Consider the following 27,126-nt stretch of genomic DNA (forward strand, 5'->3'; position numbering starts at 1 on the left):
AGACAGGGAATTTTTACTAGTATTAAATGTCAGGAATTGTGAAAAACTGAGTTTAAATGTATTTGGCTGAGGTGTATTCCGACTTCAATTTATATACATGTGCAGACATATATGTACATATACATAGGTACACATGTTTCAAGCCTTTGGTGTGGCTTTGTTCTCCGCTTTGGTTGTGTTGAGTCCATTTTCTGTGTTGTCCTGTCCTGAGCTCACAAGGCACTCTTTACTGTGAGAGGAGAGAGAGAGAGAGAGAGAGAGAGAGAGAGAGAGAGAGAGAGAGAGAGAGAGAGAGAGAGAGAGAGAGAGAGAGAGAGAGAGAGAGAGAGAGAGAGAGAGAGAGAAGGTCAGAGTCAGTGTGAAGAACAAAAGGCAGGTAAAGAAATGTTGATAAAGGCATGCATACCAATGTTCAAAGGGGGGAGGCGGTAGCCGAAGAGCTGTCGGTTCGAATCCCAGCGCTGACGGGAAAAATGTGAAGGGGGTGAGCTGGCAACCAGAGGGTTGCTGGCATTAATATCTCAGATGCCCTTGAGCAAGTCACTTAACTCCCAAACAGCTCAATGGACACCACTCTGTGGCTGCTCCCAGCCTGTGTGTGTGTGCGCTATCTCTGTATCTGAAATGTCTATTTATTTATTTTTGCCACACACACTCATATAATACATACTAACTGCATACTCTGCCATCACTTATACACCTGAGTTGTCATCACTTACACAACTGAGTTGTCATCACTTATAAAACTGCGTTGTCATCACTTATACAACTGAGTTGTCATCTCTTACTTCTTCTCTGCAGACTTTTTTAGGATGAGGAGCACCAGAGTCTTTGTCACCATGACAACGATGATCAAGCCAATGACTCCGCCCACGACAGACACGATGATGGTGGTTACGGTATTGTCAACCACTTTCACTGGGGAGAGGAGGTGGATAAGACAAGAGAGAGTGTGGAAGGGAGGGAGGAATGGGATGGTGAGAGGAAGAGAGGGTTCTGTAAGATGAGTATTCAGCTGTTTCCCTATAATGATAGTCAGGTGTACGTTCTAGGAGAATATGAAGAAGTAATTTGATGCAGATCTTTGACATTATGTCAAAGGTGTATCTGTAAAGATTCAAGGAGGGGAGGAAAGAGAAGGTGTGGTCAGTCTCACAACCACAGCGCTGGAAGATGGATTGATCCGCTCTTGAGGAGATATGATACATTTCCATATAGCTTTTACCTCCAAGGAATTGATTGTAGTGTATACTGTGTATACACCACAATCAACACATTCGGTTGGACAATAAATAAATCATGTTGCAACATAACACTTGACCATGGAACTGATATCAGGGTATTCTTCAGCTATTATACAATGTGGAACTTAGTTACATGACAAATGAATCAGATATTTGCCCATACTTCCACTTGAAGGCATCAAAAAGACTGGTGACTGGGTGGCCTATACCTAAAGTATGAAAATGTAATCAATGAGTATGTCGTATGCATTCAGGGAGTGTGCAGCGTCTTACACTCATCCACCACAAACAGGGTGAAGATGGCGCTATGGTTGCGATTCTTCTCCTTGGGGTTCCGCGCGAAACAGGTGTACTCTCCCTCATCCTCGAAGGTCACGTTGAACAGCAGGATGGAGATGTTGTTGTGCTTACTGCTGCCCACAAACTCTATCCGCTCGTGGTACACCTGCACCCGTGGTTCCATACCTTCTATAGGGATCACTGCCTCACACAGCTGGAGAGGGAGAGGAAGGGGGAGAGGGAGAGGGAGAGGGAGAGGGAGAGGGAGAGGGAGAGGGGGCAAGAGGTGGAGAACAGGGGTGAGGGGAGAGATGTTTAGATATGAGTGGGATGTCACATTGCTCATTGAGGGGGTGTTACTGACGGAGATAACTCCTCTCAGTCAGTGTCTTGCCTTCATCATGGTGCCGTTGTCGTTGTAGTGCCAGTTGAAGTAGAGGTTCTTGATGCCAATGCAGCTGGAGTAGGTGCAGGGTAACAGCACCGTGCTGCCGTTCATTGCCTCCATGAAGGGCACCTTCCCCACTGAAACCTCCAGCGCTGAAGCACACCATACCCCTGGAAGGGGACGGAGGAGGGAAGGAGGGAGAGAGTGAGAGAGAGAGTGAGAGAGAGAGAGAGAGAGAGAGAGAGAGAGAGGGAGAGAGAGAGAGAGAGAGAGAGAGAGAGAGAGAGAGAGAGAGAGAGAGAGAGAGAGAGAGAGAGAGAGAGAGAGAGAGAGAGAGAGAGAGAGAGAGAGAGAGAGAGAGAGAATGAGAGAATGAAGAAGGGGAGTGTGAGGACATCATTTGTTTTTCACCAGCAGCAGTAGCCTACATGACTGTTCTTCTCTTATCTCCGGCTATTTATATAGCGGCCTGGCTGTTAAATGGCTGTTACTATCATCAGGGGCACAACACACACACACACAGTCAACCTCAACTAGCTCTCACATTCTCATGTCAGAATTAGATTAGTTGTTGCAAATGTCAAATTTTGAAGTGTTTATGGTTAAGTTTAGGTATTAACTCCGAAATCTTAAGGTTAGGCATTAACTCCAAATGGTTAAGGTAAGGGTTAAGGTTTGCTGGATTTCAAATTGCAACCTTTGGAATCAGAGGCAGATGCTTACACCCACCTACTGGAAGGTAACAGCGCTCACTGTTGCCCCTAGTGGCCAGTTTCCATGTCATCGCCTGACATCCTCAGACATGGATGGACGTCAAACACTGAGTTGTATCACGGGTGACCTGGCTGGTCAACCTAGGCCAATATAGACCTGTTTAACATGACACACTGGTGTGTTTCTGTGTGTGTGTTTGTGTGTGTGTGTGTGTGTGTGTGTGTGTGTGTGTGTGTGTGTGTGTGTGTGTGTGTGTGTGTGTGTGTGTGTGTGTGTGTGTGTGTGTGTGTGTGTGTGTGTGTGTGTTTGAGTGTGTCCATCATAAGTCATAATGCCTCCCTAGTCAAAGCATCTGCGTGATCTCCAAAATAATTGAGTCCTTTGCATTCTACTGCATACAAATCAAGTAGCCTATTGAAATATGTTTTCAAGGGAGGCTGTGAAAGACAGGGAAATCAAAAAGAGACATAGAGTCAGGGAATGGATGGAATGAATTAATGAAAATGAATGACATTTTATTTTTGTGTCAAATTGCCAATTGGCAACCCATGCCTTATGGGATAAATTGACACATAAATAAACACTACAATAATTCACTGTGGTAATTCAATGACAATTCTTCTTACGGTGTTCTCTGCATTGCACATCGCATAAAGAGTGAAAAAATATTACAGTAAAAGTCTATACATAATAGTAAATAAGGTTATAACAATAATTATATCCCTAGAGCAGTAAAATAATATACATACATACATACTGTATGTACAGTGGGGAAAAAAAGTATTTAATCAGCCACCAATTGTGCAAGTTCTCCCACTTAAAAAGATGAGAGCGGCCTGTAATTTTCATCATAGGTACACGTCAACTATGACAGACAAATTGAGAAAAAAAATCCAGAAAATCACATTGTAGGATTTTTTATGAATTTATTTGCAAATTATGGTGGAAATAAGTATTTGGTCACCTACAAACAAGCAAGATTTCTGGCTCTCACAGACCTGCAACTTCTTCTTTAAGAGGCTCCTCTGTCCTCCACTCGTTACCTGTATTAATGGCACCTGTTTGAACTTGTTATCAGTATAAAAGACACCTGTCCACAAACTCAAACAGTCACACTCCAAACTCCACTATGGCCAAGACGAAAGAGCTGTCAAAGGACACCAGAAATAAAATTGTAGACCTGCACCAGGCTGGGAAGACTGAATCTGCAAAAGGTAAGCAGCTTGGTTTGAAGAAATCAACTGTGGGAGCAATTATTAGGAAATGGAAGACATACGAGACCACTGATAATCTCCCTCGATCTGGGGCTCCACGCAAGATCTCACCCCATGGGGTCAAAATGATCACAAGAACGGTGAGCAAAAATCCCAGAACCACACGGGGGGGACCTAGTGAATGACCTGCAGAGAGCTGGGACCAAAGTAACAAAGCCTACCATCAGTAACACACTACGCCGCCAGGGACTCAAATCCTGCAGTGCCAGACGTGTCCCCCTGCTTAAGCCAGTACATGTCCAGGCCCGTCTGTAGTTTGCTAGAGTGCATTTGGATGATGGTCAGATGAAACCAAAATATAACTTTTTGGTAAAAACTCAACTCGTCGTGTTTGGAGGACAAAGAATGCTGAGTTGCATCCAAAGAACACCATACCTACTGTGAAGCATGGGGGTGGAAACATCATGCTTTGGGGCTGTTTTTCTGCAAAGGGACCAGGACGACTGACCCGTGTAAAGGAAAGAATGAATGGGGCCATGTATCGTGAGATTTTGAGTGAAAACCTCCTTCCATCAGCAAGGGCATTGAAGATGAAACGTGGCTGGGTCTTTCAGCATGACAATGATCCCAAACACACCGCCCGGGCAACGAAGGAGTGGCTTCGTAAGAAGCATTTCAAGGTCCTGGAGTGGCCTAGCCAGTCTCCAGATCTCAACCCCATAGAAAATCTTTGGAGGGAGTTGAAAGTCCGTGTTGCCCAGCGACAGCCCCAAAACATCACTGCTCTAGAGGAGATCTGCATGGAGGAATGGGCCAAAATACCAGCAACAGTGTGTGAAAACCTTGTGAAGACTTACAGAAAACGTTTGACCTGTGTCATTGCCAACAAAGGGTATATAACAAAGTATTGAGAAACTTTTGTTATTGACCAAATACTTATTTTCCACCATAATTTGCAAATAAATTCATAAAAAATCCTACAATGTGATTTTCTGGAGAAAAAAATTCTAATTTTGTCTGTCATAGTTGACGTGTACCTATGATGAAAATTACAGGCCTCTCTCATCTTTTTAAGTGGTAGAACATGCACAATTGGTGGCTGACTAAATACTTTTTTCCCCCACTGTATACACACATACGTACATACTGTATATATACACACATACATACATACATACTGTATATATACACACAAACATACATGTGTGTGGGAGTGAGCAGAATGAGGAGGGACAGAGAGAGAGGGGAAGACAAAGAGAGAGATAGAGAGTGGAGGAGGAAAGAGCGAAAGATAGACAGAGAGCCGGAGGAAAGAGAGACAGAGAGAAAAGGCAGGTTGTTTTCTGTCTGGTCCTGTGGGCTATGCAGTGCAGCATGCTGCAGCACGACGGGCGGTGGTATTCTCACCATGTAGCTTGGCATCAGCGCTGTGAGGACTGCACAGGGGCTATTTTTAAAACCTCTCGTCCCATCTCAATATTTCATTCTGGGAAAGAGATAGTGAGTGTGTGTGCCGAGTGTATGGGCCTGTAAACAACCCTGGTACGAGTAAGTGTGTTTTTGGGACGGTAAATGACTGAAGACTATAGTACTGCAGTCCCTCCAGCCTTGCACAACATGGCAATAGATCAAATCAGGAGAACCAAGCAATCCCATCTGCTAATTACCTCAGCTCTGCCTAGCCCAGCCCCTGCCTTACCATAAGCATAAAGTGAAAATGAAATGAAACATTGCCCTTTTAAAATAAATGAAATGATGAATCAATGAAAATAATGTGTTTGTACTTGGCCAATACTACAGGATGTCTCCCGAGTGGCGCAGTGGTCTAAGACACTGCATTGCAGTGCTAGCTGTGCCACTAGAGATTGTAGTTCGAATCCAGGCTCTGTTGTAGCTGGCCGCGACCGGGAGACCCATGGGGCGGCGCACAATTGGCCCAGCGTAGGGGAGGGAATGGCCGGCAGGGATGTAGCTCAGTTGGAAGAGCATGGCGTTTGCCATGCCAGGGTTGTGGGTTCGATTCCCATGGGGGGCCAGTATGAAAAATATAAAAAAATAATGTATGCACTCACTAACTGTAAGTCACTCTGGATAAGAGCGTCTGCTAAATGACAAAAAATGTTTAAAAAATATATATATATATGTAAACGTTATCACACAGTAATGTGATGATAATTGCCAGTAGACAGGTGGGTTGGTAGCCTGGGTACCAGTCTGTTTCTGCTAACATGGCAAATGAGATGCAAGGAGTGGAATGTTAGCAGAAACAGACTGGTACCCAGGCTAGTGGGTTTGCAACGCCACGACAAACATGCAAAAGGATGTGTATTGTTATCAGTCTGATAGCTAGCAACAATGACTAGAAGCATGAACACAGGTGGCTTGTTTCAGCTAGTTAATGAGTCCCCACTTTAAATCTTCAATATACTTTTTTTTTCTTTAGCACACCCTTATACCATTTAAGCTAGAAATGTCATTCAAACTTTAAAACATGCAGACGGGTCTGGGCTGAGTTGCTTGTAAACAACCTTTTAATATATTTTATACTTTTTAAACTATAAAACCTGTTGTCTTTTTTTTTTGTCCTCCATCCACTTTCAAGGGATTTCCTCAATATGCTAAAGGACCCCATCACTTTCAACATTCCATTCACTGTAAATGCAGCAATGCTACTTTTGACACAAATCAGCTACTTTGACCACTTTGCCAACTAAAATATAGAGGGTACGACATCTTGGTCTACTTCCCTGCTATTCAAATCTGAAATTGGAACAGATTTATATGTTACCAATCTAACAATACAGCTGTTTTAGTAACTGTATTAGCAATTTTTTTTCCAAACAACTGCCGTTTTGATCACTCCCCCAACAAGTCAGTCAAAAACTTAGAGCATATGAAATCTTCCTCTACCTCTCTGCTTTTGAAAACTGAACGCAGACCAGGAATAGCTTTTACCAATCAATAGGAAGAGCTGTTTTAGTAACCCATCGACTGCTTTCATTAAAGATGTAGTAAGCAATGTCAGAAGCTAACAGATTCATTACTCACCAACAACAGCTGCAAATTCCATTTTGAAACATTTTGAAGTTCACTTTCCTTGCTTTGTCTAACAACACTATTATGAATCTAGCAAAGAAGTTGTGTGGGTCAGAGTGCAGTATTTATTTAGTTTCATAGCACAAACGTTTGCTAGCATGTTTCTCACACTGGCTTTAGCCATGGAGGGAGCAGGCCTGCCAAGCCAACTGTTGCCTAGCAACACATGCCTCGGAGGGAGACAACATCTTCATAGCGAGACAAATTCCCATGATTTGTGAATCTGTTTTGGACCGAACAGCTAGCACTAAGATTTCTACTCTTCCCCGGTCTGGACGACCTGGAATGATACAGAGAAGATCTCTAATGCTCACTAGCTTCGTCCCCCTTCTAAGGATCGCGCCCCGTGCTATAAATAACTCAACTGGCTAATTTGCCTGTCTGTAAAGAGAAGGGCGGGCTGTACGTTGATCCTGCTGCTCTGATTGGATAGAGCGAAGCTGTCTCTGTTCACTCACTTCATATTTCACCCGATCACTTCTCATCGCACGTCTTTCAGTTTTCACACGCAACAACTGTAGTTTAGACACTGACCACAACCACACAACTATTGACCACAACTACTGACCACTACTAACCATAACTACTGACTACAACTACTGACCACAACTACTGAATACCTTTCCTGACCACAACTACTGACCACAACCACACAACTACTGACCACAACTACTGACCACTACTAACCATAACTACTGACTACAACTACTGACCACAACTATAGACCATAACTACTGACCAGAACTACTAACCACAAATACTGAACACAATTCCTGACCACAACTACAGACCACAACTACTGACCACAATCATTCAACTACTGGCCACAACCACACAATTACTGACCACAACTACTGACCACCACTGACCATGACTACTGACTAAAACTACTGACCACTACTGACCACCACTACTGACTACAACTACTGACCACAACAACACAGCTACCAACTACTGAACCACACAACTACTGACCACAACTCCTGACCAAAACTACTGACCACAATCACTGACCACAACTACTGACCACAACCACAGAACCACTGACCACAACTACTGTGCACAATTACTGACCAAAACCACACAGCTACTGACCACACAACTACTTACCACAACACCACAACTACAGACCGTAAATACTGACCACAACAATGACCACAACTTCTGCACACAACTCCTGACCACAACTACTGACCACAACCACAAAACTACTGACCACAACTCCTGACCAAAACTACTGACCACAATCACTGACCACAACTACTGACCACAACCACAGAACCACAGAACCACTGACCACAACCACACAACTGGTGACCACACAATTACTGAACCGTACAACTACTGACCACAACTACTGACCACTACTAACCATAACTACTGACCAGAACCACACAACTACTGATCACAACTATTGACCACAACCACACAACTACTGACCACAACCACACAACTACTGACCACAACCACACAACTACTGACCACAACTACTGACCACTACTAACCATAACTACTGACTACAACTACTGACCACAACTACAGACCATAACTACTGACCACAACTACTATCCACAAATACTGAACACAATTCCTGACCACAACTACTGACCACAACCACACAACTACTGACCACAACTACTGACCACTACTAACCATAACTACTGACTACAACTACTGACCACAACTACAGACCATAACTACTGACCAGAACTACTAACCACAAATACTGAACACAATTCCTGACCACAACTACTGACCACAACTACTGACCACAATCATACAACTACTGGCCACAACCACACAATTACTGACCACAACTACTGACCACCACTGACCATGACTACTGACTAAAACTACTGACCACTACTGACCACAACTACTGACTACAACTACTGACCACAACAACACAACTACCAACTACTGAACCACACAACTACTGACCACAACTCTTGACCAAAACTACTGACCACAATCACTGACCACAACTACTGACCACAACCACAGAACCACTGACCACAACTACTGTGCACAATTACTGACCAAAACCACACAGCTACTGACCACACAACTACTTACCACAACACCACAACTACAGACCATGAATACTGACCACAACTACTGACCACAACTTCTGCACACAACTCCTGACCACAACTACTGACCACAACCACACAACTACTGACCACAACTCCTGACCAAAACTACTGACCACAATCACTGACCACAACTACTGACCACAACCACAGAACCACTGACCACAATCACACAACTAGTGACCACACAATTACTGAACCGCACAACTACTGACCACAACCACACAACTTCTGACCAGAACCACACAACTACTGATCACAACTATTGACCACAACCACGCAACTACTGACAACAACCACACAACTACTGACCACAACGACACAACTACTGACCACAACCACACAACTACAGATCACAACCACACAACTACTGACCACAACCACACAACTACTGACCACAACTAATGACCATAATTACTGACCACAACCGCACAACTACCGACCAAAACCACACAACTACTGACCACAACTAATAAACCACCCAACTACTGACCACAACTACTGACCATACTACTGACCACTCTCAATTATCTGAAAGTAAAGTTTCAAACAACATAATGTGTGAGCAGCATTAGGTGAAAATGGATGAGAAATACTCCTACTAGACAGATTGAAAGATGTACTTTCTGGAAAATGTACCTTTTAGTGTATCAACAACATCAGTCTGGACATTTTCTCATCAACCTGAGAGACATTTCAAAACAAATGATCCGAAATTCATGTTTCTTACAGTTGAAGTCGGAAGTTTGCGTACAGTTAGGTTGGAGTCATTAAAACTCGTTTTTCAACCACTGCACAAATTTCTTGTTAACAAACTATAGTTGTGGAAAGTCGGTTAGGACATCTACTTTGTGCATGACACAAGTAATTTTTCCAACAATTGTTTACAGACAGATTATTTCACTTATAATTCACTGTATCACAATTCCAGTGGGTCAAAGGTTTACATACTGTTCCAGTGGGTTTACCCAATTCCAGTGGGTCAAAGGTTTACATACTAAGTTGAATGTGCCTTTAAACAGCTTGGAAAATTCCAGAAAATGATGTCATGCTTTAGAAACTTCTGATAGGCTAATTGACATCATTTGAGTCAATTGGAGGTGTACCTTTGGATGTATTTCAAGGCCTTCCTTCAAACTCAGAGCCTCTTTGCTTGACGTCATGGGAAAATCTAAAGAAATCAGCCATGACCTCAGAATAACAATTGTAGACCTCCACAAGTCTGGTTCATCCTTGGGAGCAATTTTCAAATGCCTGAAGGTACCACGTTCATCTGTACAAACAATAGTTTGCAAGCATAAACACCATGGGAGCACGCAGCCGTCATACCGCTCAGGAAGGAGAAGCGTTCTGTCTCCTAGAGATTAACGTACTTGTCACGCCCTGGCTCTGGGGACTCTGAAATGTTGAGCCATGGTGTGTAGTGTCTGTGTTGTATTTTCTATGTTTATGTGCTAGATCGTTTAGATCTATGTTGGCCAGGGTGGTTCCCAATCAGAGGCAGCTGTATCTCATTGTCTCTGATTGGGGACCATACTTAGGCAGCCTGTTTGGCACTAGTCGGTGTGGGATCTTGTTCCGTATAGGTATGTTATTAGTCTACCTTGGACTTCATGTATCGTTTGTTTGTTGTTTTGTTCGTGTTCAGTACTTTAATAAATATGTACGCTTATCACGCTGCGCCTTGGTCCGTCTCATCCGTAAACGATCGTGACAGTACTTTGGTGCGAAAAGTGTAAATCAATCCCAGAACAACAGCAAATGACCTTGTGAAGATGCTGGAGGAAACAGGTACAAAAGTATCTATATCCACAGTAAAACGAGTCCTATATCGACATAACCTGAAAGGCCGCTCAGCAATGAAGAAGCCACTGCTCCAAAACTCCCATAATGGCTGCACCCCTGCCCAGTAATGTGAAATCCATAGATTAGGGCCTAATTTATTTATTTTAATGGACTGATTTCCTTATATGAACTGTAACTCAGTAGAATTGTTGCATGTTGCGTTTATATTTTTGTTCAGTATAATTTGTTGCAGATCAAATGACAATTTGCTGTGCAGTGAATGGCAATGCATCCTCAAATGAAAAGATATTGACTAAAAAAAAGTTGCCTTTAGTTTGTCCTTGGCTGTGATCGAACAGCTATTTTAAAGCAACTTGCTTAGGAAAACAATTAACAATTCAACAGATTATTAATTGCACCGATTAACTGGGGCAATTACCACATTAGTGCTGATTCTTTCACTTCATTCCAATTAGTGTAGATAAATCTTTATGAATATCCCATCCGAAATATACCCCAGCCCCTAGCTCCTACCCCCTACCCCCTAGCTCCTACCCCCTACCACCTAGCTCCTACCCCCTAGCCCCTAGCCCCTAGCTCCTACCCCCTACCCCCTAGCTCCTACCCCCTACCACCTAGCTCCTACCCCCTAGACCCTAGCTCCTACCCCCTAGCTCCTACCCCCTAGCTCCTACCCCCTAGCTCCTACCCCCTATACCCTAGCTCCTACCCCCTAGCTCCTAGACCCTAGCTCCTACCCACTAGCTCCTACCCCCTAGCTCCTACCCCCTAGCTCCTACCCCCTAGACCCTAGCTCCTACCCCCTAGCTCCTAGACCCTAGCTCCTACCCACTAGCTCCTACCCCCTAGCCCCTAGCTCCTACCCCCTAGCCCCTAACACCTAGTCCCTAGCCTCTAGCCTCTAGCCACTTCAGTCCAAATAGACTCGATCATTTTGATATAGCATCTGAAATCTAACCCTGTAATCTGGATTGTGTAATCAATATGGTATGAATTCCACTTAGAGGGCTAGTTGGAGCTATTGGCATATAGTTTACACCCATCCAATCCACTGTTTGATCTTGACAGATTGTTATTTTTACTGGGCCGCTGTGGCTGAGAATGACAGAGGTTGAGAATGACAGACACTAGCATCAATCACACTTCAGCAAAGAGAGGGAACTGACTGAGGGAAGCAGAAGGAAAATGAGCGAGGGGTACCTGCAAAACAATCTAAGCTCCCTATTTTGTACTATTTCAATTTAGCCTTTCCTGGTAATCTCCCTTCCCTGTTTCTAGGAATGCACAGGCACAGACATACGGTACACACAAACACTTGCACGCACGCACACTTCCCTCTTCAGCATCACAATATATCCCTCCCTCCATCCCCTTCTCTCTCTCTCTGTCTCTCTCTCTGTAATGCAGCAGAGTAATGCTGCAGCAGCTCAATAGACTATGTTTCTCTCTCTGCCTCCTTCTCCCTTGCTCTCTCTCTCGCTTACTGGCTTGACAATGTCGCCATCAAACGCTGCCCTTTCTCTCACACTGCACTCTATTTCCCTCCTCTTTATCTTTTAACATACTCCCTACTCATCTACTCCTCATCTTTACACAATTTATAGGCAACTGTTTTGTGGTGGTGTTGGTGTTGGCCCAAGGGGGCTCAAGGGCTCTGAGGCCAGGGTTTGGCGACACTATAAACTGTATGATGGCAGTAGTACTGGGCTAGCTAGATTAGGGACAGCATGGCTGGTCAGTCACGCGCGTGTGTGTGTGTGTGTTGTGGGTCCCAGGAGGGCAGGACAGGACTAATCTCTCAGTGGTTTTAATTAAATAACCACCCTTCTGCTCACCAGCCTCGACTGCCTGCCTGCTACCTGGCAAATATATTACCTCTAATCACTTTGTCACACATGCACAAACACATACACACACACAAACATATGACCACACACACACACGCACACACACACACAGAGACACAGACACACACACAAAGACACACACACACAAGCAATCTTTGCCTCTAAGAGAGAGAGAGAGAGAGCGAGAGAGACAGAGAGCGAGAGAGCGAGAGAGAGAGAGAGAGAGAGAGAGAGAGAGAGAGAGAGAGAGAGAGAGAGAGAGCGAGAGAGAGAGAGAGAGAGAGAGAGAGAGAGAGAGAGAGAGAGAGGCTGCCATTGGACTGGTGTGTTGTTTATAGAGAAGGCTTGACTCCTCGTCTATTAACCGTGACTCAGCAGACTGTTGTGGTGACACTGCTGTTACCATAGTCTGAGAGTTTTACATTACTGTAGTACAACACTGTAATATCCATTGATTGAAGAATAGTTCTGCTCCCCTGATACATGTTATTTGCCTTGTAGTTTAAGAGCTAGTGTCTATCGTACTGCTCATATCACGACTAAGCACATTTTTAAGCATGTGCGGTATGTATATGCGCCTAAATACTTCAATTTGCCTGGCTGTGTGTCTGTGAGGTGTTTACTTGTTTGTGCTCTAAGATACATCTGTCTAGACTAGCAACCCAAACTGGCAGCCTCCCTGTCCTCTCCTGATTCCTTTAGTGGCCCTTGTGAATGCATCACAGCTGTGATATCTCATGCTAATCTCAGATTAAATCAAGAACAGCTGTCCTCAACCCCCCCCCCCCCCCACACACACACACACACACAGACACGCACACACAAATACACACATCTGATGAACAAGTGGATATACCAGTTACTAAAGTTAGATCAGTTATGATCCTAAAATGATACACAAAGGCAGTGGTTTGGGTGGGTGCAAGGCTGGATTATATTCCTAATCTCATCCTTTTGGCATTTTCCTCTTGCCCGGGGATAGATTACTAATATAAAGTGACTGCTGGCCTGGAACTTCCTGTCAGATGCTCCATTCAAACTTCTGTTGTAATTCATAAGGACACCATTCTCTAAAACATCCCCATCTGAACTGCCTGTTCAGAACCCAGGAAGTGGCCATTGGAGTGATGCATTCTAGAAAGAACATGAGAAGGAGCTCACATGTGAGATCTCACAGCCCTCCATTTACTTAGCTATCGCCCATCTATCGTTCTTAGTTGAGTATCTGTCTCCACCCGTCCCTGCCCCTCTCTTCCCCTTGTCAACCATTCCGCCGCCCCTGCCTCTTTTACCTCTGACCCTCTTTTACCTCAGAATCTCTCCCTAACTGTTCCTCCTCTCCTCACCGCTACCCTGTACATCCCTTCATTGCATTTAAAACTCAAAGTCGGTTAATAATTAATCTGCCCTTGGTCCTCCCCTCTCCTCAAGTCTATCCTCCTCTCATATCTATCCTCTTCGTGACAGGAGTGCTGACTGGGTAGTTTTTTTTGGGAACACCACACTTGTCTCTAAAGGCTGGGTCAGACATTGGGGAAGACTTTATTTCCACTCAAACTTTTATTAATTCCTTCTTCTTTCATGGGAGCTCCTAAAGTAACTAAGCTCTGGTATAATGCATCTATTTCTGTATTCTCTCCATCCCTCTCCTCTTCCCTCTTCACATTCCTACTTCTTCACTGAGTTAACCCTCACTCATTCAATTTCTCTGACCCTCTCCTCCTCCATCTTCCTCTCCTCCTCTCCGTGCGTATTCACTAGTGGCCGCGTGGCCTTAGCCTGGCGCTTGGTTATCCATCTTGTCCCTTGAGCCCTCCACTTAGTGACTACAGAAGTAGGCTGCTCTGTTGCATATGGAAATGCATCAGGAGGTTTTATAATGCAGTCAGACAGAAGCCTGTGAGTCACTCCATAGACCTGAGAATAAGCCTCAACCTCAGCCTGAGTAGAGCAGTGAAGTACAGTAAGCACACTCAGCCTGTCCAGCAGACCTCTCTCTCTCTGGCCCTCTTACAGGCATACTGCTCCCTCAGCTACAGCACACCAAAGCACAGTGCAGAGTGGAGGACATTGGTTATTATTGGATCACTGTAGGTCATGTTGCTTCAGCTACACAGGAGAAAGCCTAGGAAAGACTGATTTGGAAGTTAAAAAACAAAACAAAACAAAAAACATGGAAACATAAATTGTTAGACGTATCCAGTGTCATTTTAGCTCAAAACTCCTACCCTCTCAAGAGAACGTGACTCAACTAAACAGCAACACCACATAATGACAACAGACCCCCATTAGAACAGAACAGAATTTGGATTTCTCCGAAAGACGCCATCTTCTTTTCTCAGTATGTGCCCTCCCTTCGGGCGTTGCCACTTTGGGAAGAGTCAATCGAGGCAGTCTTGGCGGATTTGAACTATAGCCAAGTCTACCTTTAACTGTGGTCTAACGTAATCATAAAGCACTGAATGCGGAGCATAATGGTTTTGGATGCCATTATAGAGATCATTTTTCTATGCATTTTTGTTGGGCACATCATCCCTTAGTCATTATCTTTTTAAATTGTTTCCAATTCCAGTGGGACTATGCCATACTGTATTAACACACAAGGCATATTTCAACTTATTTGAAAACAGGAACACAGAACAATTCAAGTCCACAATAGACCCCCATAACATAGCAAGCATCCCCCAACCCAATAGGAATTCATTAAAACATCTCAATCAACTCCTCAGAGGTGACCCTTTGGTGTAAACTTTTTATGTGCTATATTCAGGCTCTCAATTTACAGCCATAGCTCATTTCCCTTGTAACCTATATGGGAAATCTCTTGACGATTATTAGAGTGTACCTTTCATACAAAATAAAAATTGAACTGCTATAAATGGCTTTCTGGTTAATTTGGACTGGTTTTAGGAAATATCAAAGAAAACTGTTGATGCAGTCCTAGTTGTCATTTTTTCTAATCTACCCTTTTCTCCCAAGGTACCTTAATTCATGAAGTCATCATACATGCCCTCATAACCTTGACATACATAATCCTACAGTAAATCTAAATGGCCCAACCATGGCTCAACCACCTAGGATTTTAGTACAGCAATGAAAATCATTACTTCAGCAGGTGTACAACACAAAAACAAGTGCCACTGCAGTGTTTCAGTCTAACATTACAACAATGGTCCACAGCAAGGAGTCTATCATTACATGTTAATCCATGTAGTTTCATGTCGCAAACAATGCCAGTGCATAGTGTTAGTATTACAACACATTGCTATGTACAGGCCGTCAGCACGGTCCAGTAACACTACACAGGGGACAAGTGCTGAATGTCCGTGTGTGGTGAGAAGAGTTATGTAGCTCTGGGGAGTACATATCTGTATGTGGGTGAGGGTTGATGACATTCAAAACTGTGTGTCTCTCGCTCTCACTCTGGTGTGTCTGTGTGCTTGCCTGCCTGCCTGCGCGTGTGTGCGCGTGTGTGTGTGCTTGTGGGGGAGGGGGGATTCTTACGGTATTGGCAGGGCTGTAATAACTATTCGGCCTGTAAGAGTGGCGTGTGTCTGAAGTGGTTATGACATCAGACCGGGGTGTATAGTTACATCAGACCAGCCTAAGACGAGTATAGTTATGAACACCAGGGCAGCTGGTGCTGCTGGCCCATCCCATGATTTTGGCTCAGTCCAGACTAATCTGTGGATCAACAGGACGTCACGGGCTCATATCCAGAACAGTGTGCTCGTAACCAGAACAGTATGTTCATAACCAGAACAGTGTGTTCATAACCAGAACAGTGTGCTCATAACCAGAACAGTGTGCTCATAACCAGAACAGTGTGCTCATAACCAGAACAGTGTGCTCATAACCAGAACAGTGTGTTCATAACCAGAACAGTGTGCTCATAACCAGAACAGTGTGCTCATAACCAGAACAGTGTGTTCATAACCAGAACAGTGTGCTCATAACCAGAACAGTGTGCCCCGTCTATAACACACACACAGAGATAATTAAATGCACATAGCTCAGCACTTACATGCAAACACACATCTACACACACTTGTTAACATACACGCACGCACTCACGCACTCACACAAACACACACACGCTTTAATAATAAGACAGTCTGGACTTTAAAATGACAAAGTTGAACTTTGTTATAGGAGACAAACAGGCTCATGGACAAAGGTCAAAGAGTCAACTAAAGCTCAACATCTGACCAGCCTTGTGGTGTTGAGGTCTCTGAGACAAGACTGTTGGTCAGGTAATCAAGCCCGAGGGAGAGGGACACGTAGAGGGAGACAGGGGCATCCCTCTAATCCCATTCACACTCTGACAATAATTGAGCTACTCTCCCTGGTCCCAGCCACTTCGTCTATTTCTGCTGAGCTAAGTCTTTAACATTCACTGCTGCTGGCTGGGAACATTGCTACTCCATAGTTGTTTAAGCTCTGTGTGACCCTACATGCTATTCATGACTATACAGAGTTACATCATACATGATAAATAATACTGCATCTAAAGGCTTTCTATTGGCAACAAAACAACAAGCCAACATCACAAGCCATACCAAATAACATCTAAAAAGGCAATACCCTTAGTTATAGTGGGGCTAAGAGGACAGGTGCAGCTAGGAAGAGAGAGGACCTCCTGCACCGTAAAATGCTTGTGTTTCTAGCTCCAACAGTGCAGTAATACCTAACAATACAAAACAAAACAATTAAATTAATTAATTAAGAAATATCAATACGAGCAATGTCAGAGTCCGGAATATAAATAAATATGTATATGATGGTGTGTATAGACAGTATATTCATAGAAAAGATGTGAACAGCAGTAGTTACTGTATATAGAATGAGCCTTGACCAGAATACAATATATACATATGAAGTGGGTAAAACAGCTTGTAAACATTATTACAATGACCAATGACTCTATGTACATAGGGCAGCAGTCTCTAAGGTGCAGGGTAGAGTACCGGGTGGTACCAGTCTGATAGCCTGGAGATAAAAGCTGTTTTTCAGTCTGTCACAAAGTCAAATGAGTGTATTGTGTTATAGGTTTTATGATGCTTGTACAGCGCCTTCGGAAAGTATTCAGACCCCTTGACTTTTTCCACATTTTGTTACGTTCCAGCCTTATTCTAAACTGGATTAAATGAATACAAATCCTCAGCAATTTACACACAATACCCCATAATGACAAAGCGAAAAACAGGTTTTTAGAAATGTTTGGAAATGTATTAAAAATGAAAAACAGAAATACCTTATTTACATAAGTATTCAGACCCTTTGCTATGAGACTCGAAATTGAGCTCAGGTGCATCCTGTTTCCATTGATCATCCTTGAGATGTTTCTACAACTTGATTGGAGTCCACCTGTGGTAAATTAAATTGACTGGACATGATTTGGAAAGGCACACACATGTCTATATTAGGTCCCACAGTTCACAGTGCATGTCAGAGCAAAAACCAAGCCATGAGATCAAAGCAATTCTCTGTAGAGCGCCGAGACAGGATTGTGTCAAGGCACAGATCTGGGGAAGTGTACAAAAAATGTCTGCAGCATTGAAGGTCCCCAAGAACACATTGGCCTCCATCATTCTTAAATGGAAGAAGTTTGGAACCACCAAGACTCTTCCAACAGCTGGCCCCCCGGCCAAACTGAGCAATCGGGGGAGAAGGGCCTTGGTCAGGGAGGTGACCAAGAACCCAATGGTCACTCTGAGAGAGCTCTAGAGTTCCTCTGTGGAGATGGGAGAACCTTCCAGAAGGATAACCATCTCTCAATCAGGCCTTTATGGTAGAGTGGCCAGACGGAAGCCACTCCTCAGTAAAAGGCACATGACAGCCCGCTTGGAGTTTGCCAAAATGCACCTAAAGACTCTCAGTCAATGAGAAACAAGATTCTCTGGTCTGATGAAACCAAGATTGAACACTTTGGCCTGAATGCCAAGCGTCACGTCTGGAGGAAACCTGGCACCATCCCTACGGTGAAGCATGGTGGTGGCAGCATCATGCTGTGGGGATGTTTTTCAGTGGCAGGGACTAGGAGACTAGTACAGAGAGAGCAAAGTACATAGAGATCCTTGATGAAAACCTGCACCAGAGCGCTCAGGACCTCAGACTGGGGCGAATTTTAACCTTCCAACAGGACAATGACCCTAAGCACACAGCCAAGACATCGCAGGAGTGGCTTCGGGACAAGTCTCTGAATGTCCTTGAGTTGCCCAGCCAAAGCCCGGACTTAAACCCGATCTAACTTCTCTGCAGAGACCTGGAAATAGCTGTGCAGAAATGCTCCCCATCCAACCTGACAGAGCTTGAGAGGATCTGCAGAGAAGAATGGGAGAAACTCTCCAAATACAGGTGTGCCAAGCTTGTAGCGTGCTTCAACAAAGTACTGAGTAAAGGGTCTGAATACTTATGTAAAAGTGATATTGCCGTATTTTTTTATTTCATTTTTTGCAAACATTTCTAAAAAACGGTTTTTGCTTTGTCATTATGGGGTATTGTGTGTAGATTGATGAGGGGAAAAAAACTATGTTATTTTCAATAACCTAAAATATTTAATTTTCAACTGTTTGAAGCTGGTGTACAAAACCGAAAGTAAAAGACACAAAAACTAAACTTAAGAAGGGGAAGCATAGAAATAGCGAGCACAGAACAGATCTACCACTTCTTAGACTTGCTTTCAATGAGAATGACAGATGTATACTCCCTAATTAAAATGTTTATGTGAATTTGGTCGGGTCGCCCAAAAAGTTACATATTGCATCTTTAAGCACAACAAATTTGTAACATATAGTACGAATTTGATTTGTAACATATCATACGAATTGCAATAAAAAAACAAAACAATAATGCAGGACATAACATATCATACGAAATAGATGACATAGTACAGAATTGGATGACGAAGTACACAAAAAATGGGGACCACATTTGGCTCGTGATCACCACTTTCAAAACTACTGGCTGAAATGATACAAAGGTTTGAGAGTGCATCTTTAAGGCTTATATTGGGTGTTTGTCTGGCTACATCCTGATGTGCGACTAAGATATCCTAATTCCCCGACCTTCTGTCCATCACCTGATGTAATGGACAAGTCTCCCAGCAAACATCTCTCATACTGTAGTCTAATAGTCTCTCTCTCTCCACTCTGCCAATGTAGAACGACCATAGGATCTAATGATATACAGTGGGGAAAAAAAGTATTTAGTCAGCCACCAACTGTGCAAGTTCTCCCACTTAAAAAGATGAGAGAGGCCTGTAATTGTCATCATTGGTACACGTCAACTATGACAGACAAAATGAGAAAAAATATCCAGAAAATCACATTGTAGGATTTTTAATGAATTTATTTGCAAATTATGGTGGAAAATAAGTATTTGGTCACCTACAAACAAGAAAGATTTATGGCTCTCACAGACCTGTAACTTCTTCTTTAAGAGGCTCCTCTGTCCTCCACTCGTTACCTGTATTAATGGCACCTGTTTTAACTTGTTATCAGTATAAAAGACACCTGTCCACAACCTCAAACAGTCACACTCCAAACTCCACTATGGCCAAGACCAAAGAGCTGTCAAAGGACACCAGAAACAAAATTGTAGACCTGCACCAGGCTGGGAAGACTGAATCTGCAATAGGTAAGCAGCTTGGTTTGAAGAAATCAACTGTGGGAGCAATTATTAGGAAATGGAAGACATATAAGACCACTGATAATCTCCCTCGATCTGGGGCTCCACGTAATATCTCACCCCGTGGGACCTAGTGAATGACCTGCAGAGAGCTGGGACCAAAGTAACAAAGCCTACCATCAGTAACACACTACGCCGCCAGGGATTCAAATCCTGCAGTGCCAGATGTGTCCCCCTGCTTAAGCCAGTACATGTCTAGGCCCGTCTGAATTTTGCTAGAGTGCATTTGGATGATCCAGAAGAGGATTGGGAGAATGTCATATGGTCAGATGAAACCAAAATAGAACTTTTTGGTAAAAACTCAACTCGTCGTGTTTGGAGGACAAAGAATGCTGAGTTGCATCCAAAGAACACCATACCTACTGTGAAGCATGGGGGTGGAAACATCATGCTTTGGGGCTGTTTTTCTACAAAGGGACCAGGACGACTGATCCGTGTAAAGGAAAGAATGAATGGGGCCATGTATCGTGAGATTTTGAGTGAAAACCTCCTTCCATCAGCAAGGGCATTGAAGATGAAACGTGGCTGGGTCTTTCAGAATGACAATGATCCCAAACACACCACCCGGGCAACGAAGGAGTGGCTTCCTAAGAAGCATTTCAAGGTCCTGGAGTGGCCTAGCCAGTCTCCAGATCTCAACCCCATAGAAAATCTTTGGAGGGAGTTGAAGGTCCGTGCTGCCCAGCGACAGCCCCAAAACATCACTGCTCCAGAGGAGATCTGCATGGAGGAATGGGCCAAAATACCAGCAACAGTGTGTGAAAACCTTGTGAAGACTTACAGAAAACGTTTGACCTGTGTCATTGCCAACAAAGGGTATATAACAAAGTATTGAGAAACTTTTGTTATTGACCAAATACTTATTTTCCACCATAATTTGCAAATAAATTCATAAAAAATCCTACAATGTGATTTTCTGGATTTTTTTTCTCATTTTGTCTGTCATAGTTGACGTGTACCTATGATGAAAATTACAGGCCTCTCTCATCTTTTTAAGTGGGAGAACTTGCACAATTGGTGGCTGACTAAATACTTTTTTCCCCACTGTAACTGCCGGGCCATTACATGTGACATTTTGGCGCACAAACGTTCCAGCAACATGTCAGAACCTTCCCTGGTCTCTGATGGATGTCTCGAGGGGGTGATGGCTTTCCCTAGGCCTGGCTGGTCGATATGTGAACCCCATTCGTTTTGTTGGAGGTTAAACCCTCCACTATACACTAGGGGGATATATATGAACATGCACATCAACCCTTCGCCCCCCAGCTTTACATTGACATTTTAGTCATTTAGCAGACGCTCTTATCCAGAGCGACTTACAGTTAGTGAATGCATACATGTTTTTATTTTAATTTTATTTTTTTTATACTGGCCCCCCGTGGGAAACGAACCCACATCCCTGCCGGCCAAACCCTCCCCTACCTTGGACGACGCTGGACCAATTGTGCGCCGCCCCTGGGTCTCCCGGTCGCGGCCGGCTGCGACAGAGCCTGGACTCTCTAGGGCACAGCTAGCACTGCGATGCAGTGCCTTAGACCACTGCGCCACTCGGGAGTCCAGGCTCCCTAGTGGCGAAAAAATTTGTAGAAAAAATACCTGTACTTCACCTTGACGCAGAGCCAAGGAGAGCCGCCTGGCAGAGAATCCAGAAAAAACTGGCCAAGTGAGGCAAGACAGGCAAGAGAGGCTACTTATCAGGTATGTCCTATAATCTAATATAATGTCAGATTCCATGTCAAAGAATTATGCAAATGAAAAGCCTATTTATTATCGGTAGCTCTCTGCTGTGTCAGCCTCTTTAGAATAGAATGCTAATTTCGATTCAAAAAAATGTTTTAAGATGTTTTGTGCAATCTTGTGATCTTGCTCTTATTTGATCGGTGAATTGATGTCAGTGCCAAAAAGACTCTTAGGTTATCACACTAAGAATTGTGTCCATATTACAGTACGTGCTAACAATTAGCGATAACAAACTGATATGATAATGTGTGGATTCTCAAATACATAGGGCATAGTTTGTCTAAAGCTTGAGTAACTATATTGTATTACTGTACATTATATGGCACTATATGTTGAAACAATATGGAATATGATACAATATCTGGCAGTCAGGTACTCTACTACAAAGCTAACCTATAGGCTACAGCAATTTGTATAACAATATATCAAATCACCCAGACATGTAGGGTACCATGTGGTTATTGGACCATATTTAGTGGTCACACTAGTCTGTGCGTAGCTAAACAAAACATGTTCAAAGGACAATAAAAACATAGCAGGAAGAAGACTGGGGAGAATGAGAATGGATGGATATCCTGCGATTTGAGTAGTTATTGAGCCAACCTGCTAATTATCTGACTTAAAAAATATATACAGTGGGGAGAACAAGTATTTGATACACTGCCGATTTTGCAGGTTTTCCTACTTACAAAGCATGTAGAGGTCTGTAATTTTTATCATAGGTACACTTCAACTGTGAGAGCCGGAATCTAAAACAAAAATCCAGAAAATCACATTGTATGATTTTTAAGTAATTAATTTACATTTTATTGCATGACATAAGTATTTGATCACGTACCAACCAGTAAGAATTCCGGCTCTCACAGACTTGTTAGTTTTTCTTTAAGAAGCCCTCCTGTTCTCCACTCATTACCGGTATTAACTGCACCTGTTTGAACTCATTACCATTATAAAAGACACCTGTCCACACACTCAATCAAACAGACTCCAACCTCCCCACAATGGCCAAGACCAGAGAGCTGTGTAAGGACATCAGGGATAAAATTGTAGACCTGCACAAGGCTGGGATGGGCTACAGGACAATTAGGCAAGCAGCTTGGTGAGAAGGCAACAACTGTTGGCGCAATTATTAGAAAATTGAAGAAGTTCAAGATGACGGTCAATCACCCTCGGTCTGGGGCTCCATGCAAGATCTCACCTCGTGGGGCATCAATGATCATGAGGAAGGTGAGGGATCAGCCCAGAACTACACGGCAGGACCTGGCCAATGACCTGAAGAGAGCTGGGACCAATGTCTCAAAAAAAAACATTAGTAACACACTACGCCGTCATGGATTAAAATCCTGCAGCGCACGCAAGGTCCCCCTGCTCAAGCCAGCGCATGTCCAGACCCGTCTGAAGTTTGCAAATGACCATCTGGATGATCCAGAGGAGGAATGGGAGAAGGTCATGTGGTCTGATGAGACAAAAATATAGCTTTTTGGTCTAAACTCCACTCGCCGTGTTTGGAGGAAGAAGAAGGATGAGTACAACCCCAAGAACACCATCCAACCGTGAAGCATTGAGGTGGAAACATCATTCTTTGGGGATGCTTTTCTGCAAAGGGGACAGGACGACTGCACCGTATTGAGGGGAGGATGGATGGGGCCATGTATCGCGAGATCTTGGCCAACAACCTCCTTCCCTCAGTAAGAGCATTGAAGATGGGTCGTGGCTGGGTCTTCCAGCATGACAACGACCCGAAACACACAGCCAGGGCAACTAAGGAGTGGCTCCGTAAGAAGCATCTCAAGGTCCTGGAGTGGCCTAGCCAGTCTCCAGACCTGAACCCAATAGAAAATCTTTGGAGGGAGCTGAAAGTCTGTATTGCCCAGCTGACAGCCCCCGAAACCTGAAGGATCTGGAGAAGGTCTGTATGGAGGAGTGGGCCAAAATCCCTGCTGCAGTGTGTGCAAACCTGGTGAAGACCTACAGGAAACGTATGATCTCTGTAATTGCAAACAAAGGTTTCTGTACCAAATATTAAGTTCTGCTTTTCTGATGTATCAAATACTTATGTCATGCAATAAAATGCAAATTAATTACTTAAAAATCATACAATGTGATTTTCTGGAATTTTGTTTTAGATTCCGTCTCTCACAGTTGAAGTGTACCTATGATAAAAATTACAGACCTCTACATGCTTTGTAAGTAGGAAAACCTGCAAAATCGGCAGTGTATCAAATACTTGTTCTCCCCACTGTATATTAAATATATTCTTCCCAAAATATATAAATACAAAATATGATATTCCTCCATGCATTCCTATACACTTCCCTCACTGTATTAAGACCTTACACTTCATCTCATCAGCTGAATGAGTTAAATATGTCCCTGATTAAGTGGCATGTGTAAATGTACTGTGACAGAATGAAGTGCGTAGTAGAATCTGCATCACTAGTTCCTCTGATGAGAAGACAGTGTAAAGGCTGTCTTTTGACAACTACACTGTGTTCCTCACATGACAACTTCCATCCCACTGCTTCATCTAGATGTATATTGTCTTGTCCCGTGGATCATTCCCTCCATTCCCCCCTAAAGCATGGCACAAGATGCAAACATTGGAGATCATCATACTCATTGACTTGGCAGGTCCATTGGCAGAGCCCATAATTCCACTTGCCCTAAACAGGATCTATTGTTACCGGCATCTTCTTACTGACTCAGCATCTACGCCTTGATAACTAAAATTGATCCCCTCCACTCACTCTCTTAGTGAGCCGTAAAATCGCAAGAAGCAGCACTCGCTGCCCCAACGTGGCTAAAACACATGACTCCGAGTCTCCCAATATAGAAAAGCATGAGCCATTTAACCAAATAAACCCCTGCCTTACACAAGTAAATAAGCAACCCTGTCCGCTGGTGTCGGACACATTTCTGCAAGCTCTGCAGAAACTGCAGTGATTTGGCTGGCGTCCCAGGGCTAGATGGAGGGAGACGGGTGCAGAGAGAGAGAGAGAGATAAAGAGAGCAAGAGAGAGTTAGAGAGGGTTAAGGAGAGGAGAGGAAAAATGCCAGTATAAAGTCAGCTTTTGGACTCACCGAGCAGAAGTGTGACGACAACACAGGCGTGGACGGTGTCTCCTGAGCGCAAACACCTGGACATAGAGAACCTGCCGCTTCCTTTGGACTCCATATCTTACTGCGTCCGTCTGGCAATCTGTCCGTCCGTCTGTTTATCTGTCTGTCTGCCCCTGGAAACACACTCTGGGTGTGTGTGTGTGTGGGTGTGTGTTGGCTGGAGCAAGCAGGGGTGCGGGTGGGATAGAGGGGAGGGGTAGGGCGAGGTGGGACGAAGAGCGAGCAAAAAAAAAGCACGACTTGTCAGTCTGCAAAGTCCTGCGGTCTCCCTCCTCTTCTCTCCTCCCAGAGAAGGAGAAAGAGAGTGAAGGAAGGCTGATTCCTGGATGATGTCTACCCTTCTGTATGTGCCAGGCAGAAGACAGACTGAAAGAGAGTAACAGAAAGAGATAGATTTTAGGGAAGGCTGCTGCACCTGATCCAGGCTTTCTCTCTCTCTCTTTGCTTCAGTTCCTCTCTCTCACTCGTCGACACACTGATTATCCGCTGAATACCCCAGCCTGAGAGCTACACCAGGCAGAGGAGAGGAAAAAAACTCACTCAGAGAGAGCGAGCGAGCGTCTGCACTGCAGAGCTGTGGAGCTGTGGAGGCAGTCAGGGTAGAGAGGATGTCAGCGTTGGCCCTGATGGAGAGCTGCATGTGGGGGGTGGGAGCGGAGGGCACAGCAGAGCCTGGAGCTCAGGCAGACAGGCAGCAGGCAGGCGGTATGTGTCTCCCTAGCCGGCACAGGAAGGAATGAGCGGGGAGGGAGAGCCACTGCATCAGAGGCATGGAGGACAGAGCGAGAGGGAAAGAGGGGAGGGGGACAGAGGAGAGAGGAGAGTTGTATCTCACACACGGTGCTGGGTTCAGCCCTGCACAGGAGGGTCCTGCAATCCACCCTGTCTACCACTGCATCTGTGACCAGGTTTAGGAGGGTTTCTCTGGGTACGCTGCCATCTATACCCCCCTCCATCCTGGATCATCTCCCTCACCAGCTATCCATCAACGTTCCATATATTTTAGAATAATGACTTTTCCTTGAAAGCTGTTTGTATTTCTCTAAGCCACAAACACTTGTGTTTTGTCTCTATGACTCATCTGATTCCCCCTACATGTACCATTACATCAGTTCATGTTTAATCCAGTTGGATTTCAAACAAAGACAGTTCATTTTTTCTCTCTGAGAGATTTCAATCCGAGGGACTCCTGCAATACAGGTTGTAACCAGTGAAGTCAATGAGGTCGACTACCAGATCAGATGCCATGCCAGACATTTGATGCGCATGCATGCATAGTAACATGCCGTTATTGATACACGTTCAGATTGTATGGGTATTTATAACGCTGCTAAAACATCTCTGTCGCATCTGCTGTTTCTGCAACAACATTGTCCGTACTTTATCACAAATGCTTTTCACTCTATCAACAAACTCTCCAAATACTGATTAAATCAGAAAATAGCAGAATGTCCTGTACATGTTGCTTTGATCTTGACTCACCACGCCTCGCTCTCTGCCTCTCTCACACCCCCACCCCCACCCTAACCCTGTCACCCATATGATTGAGGGCCCTGAAAGCGTGGCCTCCACCATCTGTCACCGGTTGAATGGGAGTAGGTGTCGGGTGACCTATTCCCATGGTGGTGGGCGCTTGATGCCTGGGGGGGAACTATGTGGGTGTGTAGGGGTGTGGAGATGAGGGGCGCTGCAAGGTGAGAGGTATAGAGACCCCTTAATAAAGGTCACTGTGATTTACCTATGAGGGTTCATGTGACAGAATCCAGAGGGGCAAGGGCCAATGGTTATGTAAATGAAGATTCCAACAAAAGCGCTAAATATGAAGCAATTTGTAGCTGAACATCCCCCACTTTGATAAAGACACTCCCATATTGTACACTACAATTCAGTCCTTCC

At 44.1% G+C, this 27,126-nt stretch overlaps 1 protein-coding gene across 3 annotated transcripts; it reads right to left on the minus strand.

Moving 5' to 3' along the window:
• On the minus strand, positions 1-25,969 carry LOC121567398 (sodium channel subunit beta-4). Of its 3 annotated transcripts, none has more exons than XM_041877420.1 (6): positions 25,771-25,968; positions 25,192-25,596; positions 1,918-2,081; positions 1,518-1,737; positions 789-918; positions 1-229 (listed from the first exon to the last, which is right to left on the minus strand). In XM_041877420.1, the coding sequence occupies exons 2-6, from the start codon at positions 25,283-25,285 to the stop codon at positions 139-141; spliced, it is 699 nt and encodes a 232-aa protein (XP_041733354.1). In that variant the 5' UTR covers positions 25,286-25,596; positions 25,771-25,968; the 3' UTR covers positions 1-138. The 3 variants fall into 3 exon arrangements, with proteins under 3 accessions (XP_041733354.1, XP_045076765.1, XP_041733355.1); XM_041877421.1 differs by adding an exon at positions 407-461 and having other exon boundaries at positions 139-229; positions 25,192-25,969; XM_045220830.1 differs by having other exon boundaries at positions 25,192-25,968.
• Positions 25,970-27,126: the final 1,157 nt, after the last annotated feature.

Source organism: Coregonus clupeaformis, chromosome 6 (genome assembly GCF_020615455.1).
Source record: "Coregonus clupeaformis isolate EN_2021a chromosome 6, ASM2061545v1, whole genome shotgun sequence".
Taxonomy (NCBI): domain Eukaryota; kingdom Metazoa; phylum Chordata; class Actinopteri; order Salmoniformes; family Salmonidae; genus Coregonus; species Coregonus clupeaformis.